A 9,226-nucleotide genomic window follows, 5' to 3' on the forward strand; every position below is an offset into this window, starting at 1 on the left:
GTATATGTTGGGGGGGGCTGTATAAGTTGGGGGGCTGCAAGGGGAAGGGGCCGTGGGAACAGCCAAGGGGCTTGCAAGGGCTGGAGCAGGGTGGGGGGGCTTGCAAGGGACTGGGGGGGGGGGCACCAGCCACGAGCCCCATGGGCAACAGCCCTCAACGGTCCACATGCCCAGCCTAGCCTGGCCTGGCCTTGAGGTGCCCCCCCACCCTGCTTGGCCTCGGCAGGGCTCCCTAGGGACCACGGGAAGGCCAGCGGGGCCCTTCCTCGGCGGCGGCACACGGCATCGCATGTCCTTCCTGCGCACCCCTGCCAGCATGGAGGGGGGAGTATTAAAAATTTCCCTCCGCCCCCCCCCCCCCCTCCAAAGTCCTACTACGATGTTTTTTCTCCCGGCTAATTTCCCTGCGAGGCCCGGCCCTGCCTCTTTGCGTAATTACTCTGCCTGGCAGCTGCCTCCCCTCCCCGCGTTGCTGCGCGGAGCCTTTGCCACCCGTATGGTTGTTGTAGTTACTCATCCTCGGTGCAACCGCGGCGCAACCGCTGCCGGGGTGGTGGGTGGCATCACCGCTGCGGAACCGCTGCGTGGCCGCTGGACAGGCCGTGCTGCTGCACAGTGGTGTACGGCCACTGCACAACTGCTGCGTGGCCACTGCGTGACTATGGCACGGCCAGTAAATGGTCATTGCATGGCCAGTAAATGACCATCACATGGCCGCTGTGTGATCACTGCGTGGTCAGAAAATGGCCATTGCATGGCTGCTGTGTGACCATCACACAGCCAGTAAATGACCAGTATGTGGCCAGTAAATTACCAGTGCATGGCCGTTGCGTGACCATTGTATGGCCATTAAATGGTCATCGCATGGCCACTGCATGACCACTGCATGGCCACTAAATGACCATCACATGTCCACTGCGTGACTATCATGTGGCCAGTAACTGGCCATCGCATGGCCATTGTGTGACTATTGCATGGCCAGAAAATGACCATCTCATGGCTGCTGCATGACCATTGTGTGGCCACTAAATGACAAGTGCATGGCCACTGCATGACCATCTCATGGCTAGTAAATGACCATCTCATGGCCACAGTGTGACCATCACACAGCCAGTAAATGACCATCTCATGGCCACTGTGTGACCACCTCATGGCCACTAAATGCCCCCTTCATGGCCACTGCACAGCCAACATCCTCCCACATCACCCCACTGCTGGGCTCACAGCTGCAGTGCCCCGACCCAGCCCCCTGCACCCCAATCTTGGCCACCCCGACCTCCAGCTCTGGTTTTGTCCCCACAGGCGCTGACGTGTCCTCATGGTGGCCCAGTATGATGCCGGGGCGGGGGGGACCCCAAGCCTTTCCCTGCTTCGGTGGGACGAGCAGCTCTGTGCTCTCCCCAGAACTTTTTGTACCTCGGCACGGTAGCATCACCCCCACCTCCAAATTACACCCTGCCCGCGCTGCCCTCGCTCCCCACGGGACCTTTCTCGAGGAGCTTCTTGTGGGTGGGTGTCACGGCCCCACAAGCAGCGGAGGAAAATCCACCCCCCCGCACAGCTGCACGCCCCCCCCCTCACCCCCCCCCAGTTTTGCGTGGGCTGCACCGCCTGGCACATGCAAATACCGGCCTCGCGTGTGCGTTTGGACCTGTGGGACACACGGGTCACCAGCCATCACCAAGGCAGCCCCAAAACAGAGCCCCCAGGTTTTCTGGGGTGCCAGAACAAGGCTCTGGCTGCTCACTGGGGAGATTGGGGGTGACCACCGAAGCGGCTGGCCCCCACCCCGATGTGGCACAAGCCATCGGATACATCGCAAAATCCATGCTGGGGCTGTGCCACGAGCCCAACCGGACCCCAGCGGTGACCGACCCCGTCCCCCCCCTCTCCCTGACCTGGGGACACCCCACCCATGGGCACCCTGCGGGGACCCGCTGGGAAAAGCTGTGCCCCCCCTCCCACTCCTGGTTAATTTGGGGTGCAGATGAAGGATGCTGTCAAACACCTGGCACCCAAGGTGGTCGAGCTGCAGCCAAACCGGGCATCCACGAGCCCACAGCACGCGTGGGGCGGGAGAGAGCCACGCCGCGTCCCCCCCGGGCGGCGTTTGGGTGGCGGGGTCTGCTTCGTTTCTATTCCGCGCGCGCAGCCTGTAATTTTGGTCTATTCAAGTCATAATTCACTACTGTGAAAATAAACATTTGTGTTAGCTCGCTTTATTCGGCGGGCCTCCTCTGAATGTTAATAATTCCCCGCCGGCGTGTTTGCGCGTGGCCTTGGCCGCTGGGGCAAAGCCCGGGCAACCGTGGCCGTGGCCGTGGCCACCTCCTTGCACGCCTCGGGTAGGATCTCACCATCCTCCACACGCCGTCCCCGGGGATAACGAGGGAGCCGGCTGCCGCCAGATAAAGGAAATATAAAAGTGGTATTTTGGGTAAAGCAGATCCAGCCCAGCACCTGCTCTGGCCCCTTCCCTTGCCGGTGCCTGTCGCTGGTTTTGTGCCTGTGTCGTTTTGTGGGTGCAGAGGGGATGCCCCAGCACCCACCCTGTGCCCCAGCCGAGACGGGGCCACCCTCGGCTGTCCCCATGTCTGTCCCCATCAGCTGGCCCCGGGGCTCCCCGGGTTTCTCCCTGCTGGGTGAGGGGGGGCTGGTGCTTCCCCTCCCCATTTGCATCTTCCCAGCCTTTATCTTTCTCCCAGTCTCTGTATTGCTGCAATTACAGACACTTTAAAACACAATGATCTGGCTGTTAGCGTGATGGATGACAGAACCTTTCTGTCTGGTTTAAATCACTGCCGAGAGTGAGCTAACTCCCCCGGGTTAACCCCTTCATGCCCCCCCCAGCCTGCTCCCTGCCCAGCCAGGGCTGGTGGCTGCTGGCCCTGCCGTGTGCCCCATGGCCACGCATCTGCCACACGCGTGGGTCCCACGGATGAGGATGGAGAAGGGGGGTCTGGCATCCCTGGGGTCATGCTTGGGGTCCCTCAGCTCCTTGGGGGCATGGGGTGGATGGGGCGGCACGGTGGGGCAGAGGATGGGGCCAGCCCCACATCGGTAGGGCTGGCGGCCCCGCTCCGCTGCGGTGGGAAAGCAACGGCCGTGTCGGGAGATAAAACTCCTGCCAGGGCCCGATAGCCCGCCTGGAGCTCCCCTAGCCCAGGACCTGACAATCCATCCCCCAGCAAATCTGGAACCAGTGCAGGATTGGGCCCCGCTGGCCTCCCACCCAGCAGAGAGGGTGGAAACTCCTGTCAGGACTCGGTGCCGGTCACAACGGCGTGTGATTGATGGCGCAGCACGCAACAGCCCGGCGCGGGGATTAACTGCACGTGTTATGGCAAATCCTGCTCCCTTTGTTTTGAGGAGGCAGCATCTCTCCCGCCAGCGCCGCGCATCCCGCCCGGTGCCCACCGCCGCCTGCCCTCCCCGCTCCCGCCAGTGCCACCCCCACGGGTGTCTTGGTCCCACGGGAGGGTGGTGGTACCGTCACCCATCATTCCAGCTCATGGGGACCCTTGGAGGAGGAGGAGGGTGTGTGCTGTGAGAGGCTGCAGTGGGGCGGCTCGGGGAGCTGCTGAGGACCTGGCAAAGGGGGTCCTCGAGGCAAGGGGGGGCTGGCACAGCACGTGGCAGCAGATAAGGTGCTCACCGAGGGCAGATGAGGGCAACTGACACCAACCCTCGAAGGAAACGGTCACCACCACACGCCATCTGGGCCCTGTATCTGCCTGCGCTCATGATCCCCCCCTGCCATTATCGGGGCTGGGGGCAACGCAGTGGGTGCCGCCAGCTCACGGTGCCACCGGGGCAGCCCCATCCCCGTGCCCTGCTTGTGCCTTTGCATTCACCACAGTGTTGGGGTCCCTTTTCACACCTCCTGGGTGCCCAAGTGTCAGTCCTGACCCACCACCTCGCTCCCTGTCACTCTGGCTCAGCCCCTCACCCTGCCTCCCACCAGCACTGCGTTGTCCCCCTCGTCCCCGGCTCTCCCCGAGCTCCTCCAGCCCGGGCTGTGGCTCAGCCCCGTCGCTTCCCAGCGTGCCTGAGCTGATTGCTATTCAGGCTGCGTCCCCCCTTCGCAAGCCTCAGGCTTTTTAAAAAAGCCCACGGTGTTGGTTTATCACACCTTCCCCCTCGCCACGCTGGTGACTCATCCCCTTGCCGGCATGCGGGGAGCCACGCAGACCTGCCCTATGGTGGGCAGCACCCATGGGTGCCCACAGCCCCTCCACCACACCGGGCTGGGGGTCCCACCACAGATCTGCCCCATTGTGGGCAGCACCCGTGGGTGTCCACAGCCCCTCCACCATGCTGGGCTGGGGGTCTTGCTGTGACCCGGCTCTCGCAGGAGGCTTGTCTGGAGGCAAAAGCACCGAGCCGTGCCGGCACTCGGTCCCTGGCGTGCTACAGGTTTCCTGTGTCACCCCCAGCGAGTCTGTCTGTCCGTCTGGGTTTTGCAATGTCTATCCGCTCCCTTTTGGGGAGCAGAACATCCCTGATCGCCTCTCTGTGGCCCTCACTGGCCGTGCCAGCAGTGCCTGCGAGGCTCAGCGCCGAGCAGAGCACGGGGACAGAGTGAGGCAGGGTGCTCATGAGCAGCCGCGGCAATGCAAAACCCCCTGCCGCTGCTGGGGTCCCCATTTTCCATGGGGACCCCTTTGCTCGGAGCATCCCCACGGGGATGCCGTGCTCGGGGCGGGGAGCTGCCGGGCTGGGGAGGCTCAGTGTGACCGCGGGTGGGCCCATTGCCCTGTTTGTGTGCGTGGCTGTGGGGGCCTGAATCTCAGCATCTAAATCCAGCCCAGAGTGAGCGCTGGGAGCCAGGCTGGACCCCGACAGCCTTCTTCCCTTGGCATTTTGCTTGGAGCAGGGGCTCAGGGTGGCGTTGTCTTTCCCTGTGCATTAATTCATCAGGGAATGTGTGGGGGAGATAAGGGGCTGGTGGGGAGCCAGCAGCCGGGGAAGACGGCTCGCCCGCTCGCCGGCTATCGCCCGCTGCAGCTGCATCCGCCGCGGTGACATCTGCTCAGCAGGAAGTGTCTCTCGCCAGCCTTTCCGAAGAAAGGGGGTTCGTTTGTGCCTGGCTTCCCTCTTGGGGGTCCCTGGACTTGAGGCCACCCGCCCCACAGCCACCGCAGCCCCTCGCTTCCTCGGCCAAGGGCTGGAAGGAGCAGCCCCTCCAGCCGTCACTGCCGGGAAGCAGACGCAGAGGCTTTGTGGCTTTCCCACAACTTCTATAAAGAAAAGAAAAAAAATGCATCTTCCATGAAAAGAAAAAAAAAATCCTGTTTTCCTGGCTGACAGATTCGTTCCTGCATCGTGGCATTCAAAGGGAAACTGGCCCCTGCTGCTTATCATCGCCGCTCGCCCTGCGCCGCAGGCTCTGAAAAATCACCGGCTTGGCTTAAACACCGGGAGACTTTGGGATGTGGCACCATTCCTCTGGGTGCTTTAACATTTCAGGGCTGCTGGGGGCCAAGTTTCCAGCTTTTCTTTGCCGCAGAGACTCTGTGAAGTGTTTTAATGGTGAAGTGGAAACGGCCACGTACTGCCCTGCCTCCGGGAGCTGGTGATTTGGGGTGCATGGAGATGCTGCCAGCACCCCCATGGGCAGCCCAGGTGGGGTAACAGTGGGTTCACACTCCCCTTCTCCCCTCCAAACTGGGGGCACCCAGCCGCTTGCCAGCCCTCCCCATCCCACAGGCTGCAAGTACCTGCACAGGGCTCTTTAATGATGGGAATTTAATTAGCTCGCATCGCACTTCCAACATCTCGCATCCCTGCAAAAATCAATCGGGGCTAGCGGGAGGCGATGCAGCGCAGCCGGCCTTTGCTCTGGCACATGGCTCAGCCCTGGAGCTGATTTCAGCTGATTTCAGAAACTCCCCGGGATCAAAATGCCCCGGCACTGGGCTCTGGCAGCGTGGAGGTCAGCACCGATCCGTGCCGTGCCGGGGGGACCCGCAGCCTCGCGGCGGGGAGGTCTGGGATTCGTTACAAGGTCCAGATGCGCCGCAGCAGCGGGGGACGTTGTGGCTGTCTCTGGCCACCTGCATCGTTTCCAAGTTCCCAGGCTAAAACCGGGGCTTGTTATCAAGAGCAAAAAATGTGCCACCTCTGTTGTATTTCATTTCCCTTTCTCCACCTCTTCCCTGCCCGCTGCGCATCGGAGATAACAGCTCTCCGCGCCAAAGCCAGAGCATGGGGCAGGCAACGGCCTCACCAGCCCTATCGCTGCCTCACCGGCCGCAAGGAAATCAGGAAGTTTGCAGAGATATTCGACCAACAAAATAAACATTTCTTGTGCCAAGCTCCTAACCGGCAGCTCGGCGAGCCCACAGCAATCTCGCTGCAGCCTTCCGGTCAATGGCGCCCGCCGAGCTGCTGCGGCAACACCACGGCCACCCGGTCCCTGGCACCTTATCGGTGGATGCCCCTTGCCCAGGATGCGCCCGCCGATCGTTGTTGTGGGTGGCAGGTCTGGGGACAGGGACCTCGGTGCAGCTCCCAGCTGCGGCGAACTGGCACGGCACAAGGGGTGCAGCACCCAGGGTGCACCCCAAACCCTGCCCTCGAGCCCATCTGTGCTGCGTCTCCAAGCTGTGGTGTGGGTGCCAGGACCGGGCAGAGGGACAGGGGGCTGCGGGTGCTGGTGGGGACAGGGGGGTGCGAGGGGAAGTGAGGCAGAGGGCCAGTATTGTTCACTCGGGGCAAACAAATGCCGGTGACTCAGCCGGCAGCCGCTTTCCTGCCCGTGCCGGGCACGGGCCCAGCAGGAACCCCCTGGGCCCCCCCAGAGCTGGCACAACCCCAGGGCCAGGCTGAGGGGTGCCCCTCACCCCGTGCCCACGCTGGGGCGATGCTCTTGATGCTGCAAGCGAAACGCAGCACCTGGAGCGCCGGCGGGGCCAGATCCTGACCCCGGTGGCACAAACCGGCAGCACACAGGAGCCGCCGCTGCTGGGGAGCGAGCACGTGAGCTGCTGAGCCAAGAATGAACAAAACCACCCAGTAAACAGAGGATTGAAACCTTGTAAATAAAAGATAATCGTGGCTGATTACTCATTATGGAAAGGTTGATTGCAGAGCAAGGCTCCGAATGGGTCCCTGTGGTGGTGCCACAGGCTGGGCCATGCCCTGGCTCCCCGCTCCTGCTGGCGGGTCCCCATGGGGATGCACCAATGGCTGTGTGTCACCCTCAGGGAGCACCTGCCCGCCCAAGGCTGCACTTGACATCGGGGCGAGTCACCTGCGCCGCGGCACGGCCCATGGCACGGCCACAGCCACCCACCGCCTTCCTCCCACCACTGCCTCGGCCTTACCTTGGCTGGTCCTGCCCTCCGCCCTGGCCCAGGAGAGGTAGCCGTCCGGTTTGGGGGGTCCCCCAGGCATCCCAGGAAGGGGGTGTCAGCACCCCGGTGCCACGAGCCTTGCAGGGACTGGCACCACCAGCCCGCTCCCACGTGTCGGTGCAGGAGCCGTGCCGGGGAGGGAGATGCTGAGCACCGGTGGGGTGTCCTGCCCTGCCGCGGGGGCTGTTCATGTGGCGGCCGGGGCCGGGGTGGCAGCGGGGCCGTGTCCCATGGCGAGGGGGACGGCGACCAGCTGCCGGGCAGTGATAATGTGGCGGGTGGGGGGAGGCCGGGCAGCTGCGCCCGTGTCCTTCCCCAACAGGAACCATCTGCGACCAAGCCCAGCTCTGCCTTCCCTATCAGCCATTCCGGTCTGACTTTCCAACAACTTCCCCTTCGCGCTGGCTTCACTTCCTCACTGCGAGGGGCCGGCGCGGTGCCCCTCAGCACCATGCAGCGTGGCATGGCACGCCTGTAAACTTGCAGCACTGCACCCGCAAGCCAGCGTGACACAGCCAGCGTGCTGCAGCCCGGCGTGGCGAGGCCGGCACGACACAGCTGGGCAGGATGGCACGGGAAGTGTGGTGCGGCCCGGCACAACCATCATGCTGCAACACCGAGGGTTTGCTCCCGCTCGCTGCAGCCCTGCAACTCGCTGGCCCCATGGCTGTGGGGACGGGGGTGTTCCCTGGATCCCGCTGCCCTCCCGAAGCGCAGCTGCAGCACCAGCGCCATGCACGCTCCCTGCATCAGCCCAGCTGCAGGCATCATCCTGCTCAGCGCTTGGGATAACCCCCCCGGCACATACAAACCCTGCTTTTGCAGTCCATCCCTGCACCCCCAGACTAGCCCCTGCTCCACGGCGGAGCCTGGGCTCCCTGACAGCCTCCGGCGAGAGAAACAACTTGTTAGAAAACCGAAAGGCGGCTCCGGGCTGCAGGTGGGAGGGAGGAAACGTGTCCTAAAAATACAGCAGCGCCTGCACGGTCCCCGAAGGTGGCTGAGCAGATGGTGTGTCTCGGCGGCCACCTGGGCTCCCGCAGATGGTACCCGGGGCTCCCTGCTTCTTGCCCCCAGCCCGAAGCTCCTGGGAGTGAGGGGATGGAAAAGGGATGGTGGGGTGTAAGTGGGGAGGGAGGGTCCCAGAGCGTGGGGGTGTCGGGGTGCTGCTCTGCAGGACAGAACGGGATGAGGTGGGGTGTCACCGGGAGGGTTTGCAGCATCTCTGCCCTCAGGGTGCAGCCCGGGGTGCTGCAGGGAGATGAGGGGAAACCCCGGGGTGCTGGGGGAAAGGGCCACACAGTTACAAACCATAGCCCCAGCCCAGCCGGGACGGCATGCACGCGCACTCGAGGGGGGGGATGCTGCAGCTGCCCCCAGCAAACTTCTATCCCGACTGCATCCTGCATCCCAGTGATGCTGGGGGGTCCCAGCTCCATCCTACCCACCCTGGAGGTGCCTGTGGCAGAGGGCTGGCAGAGGTTTTGGCAGTGAGTGGCTGCAGGGAGGGGAGGGCAGTCACGGGCTCCCAGCTGCCTGTCCCACTGAGCAGGAGGGTTTCCATCCGTGTTTCATGCTCTCGCCTCTTCCCCTTTTATTTCTGGTAGGCCCAGGTGGGCTCAGCATCGTCGGCTTGGGGTTTCGCCAAGCCGCTCTGCGGCGAGGGTCAGGCTCGCCTGCAACGAGAGACGGAAAGTGCACGGGGGATTAAATAGCAGCGGCTGCTCCTGGGGAGTGTCCCGGGGCAATGAGTCAAAACCAGCCGGTTTCAGGGCCAGCCAGGAAAATCCCACCCAGCTGCGGCCCCGTGTCCCCCACATCACCTGCGGCGGGAGGGTTTTCTCTGCAAGCAAAGGGGCCAGCACCTG

General features: G+C 63.4%; 1 protein-coding gene across 1 annotated transcript in view; it reads right to left on the reverse strand.

Annotated features, from left to right (window-relative positions):
* The window catches only part of CBFA2T3 (CBFA2/RUNX1 partner transcriptional co-repressor 3), a 31,464-nt gene extending 23,005 nt beyond the window's left edge, over positions 1-8,459 (reverse strand). The window contains exon 1 of the mRNA XM_074881219.1: positions 7,329-8,459. Coding sequence (XP_074737320.1) covers positions 7,329-7,398 — 70 coding nt within the window. The 5' untranslated portion in view covers positions 7,399-8,459. The remainder of the gene's footprint in view (positions 1-7,328) is intronic.
* Between the last annotated feature and the right edge of the window lie 767 nt (positions 8,460-9,226).

This window comes from Strix uralensis, chromosome 12, assembly GCF_047716275.1.
Source record: "Strix uralensis isolate ZFMK-TIS-50842 chromosome 12, bStrUra1, whole genome shotgun sequence".
Taxonomy (NCBI): domain Eukaryota; kingdom Metazoa; phylum Chordata; class Aves; order Strigiformes; family Strigidae; genus Strix; species Strix uralensis.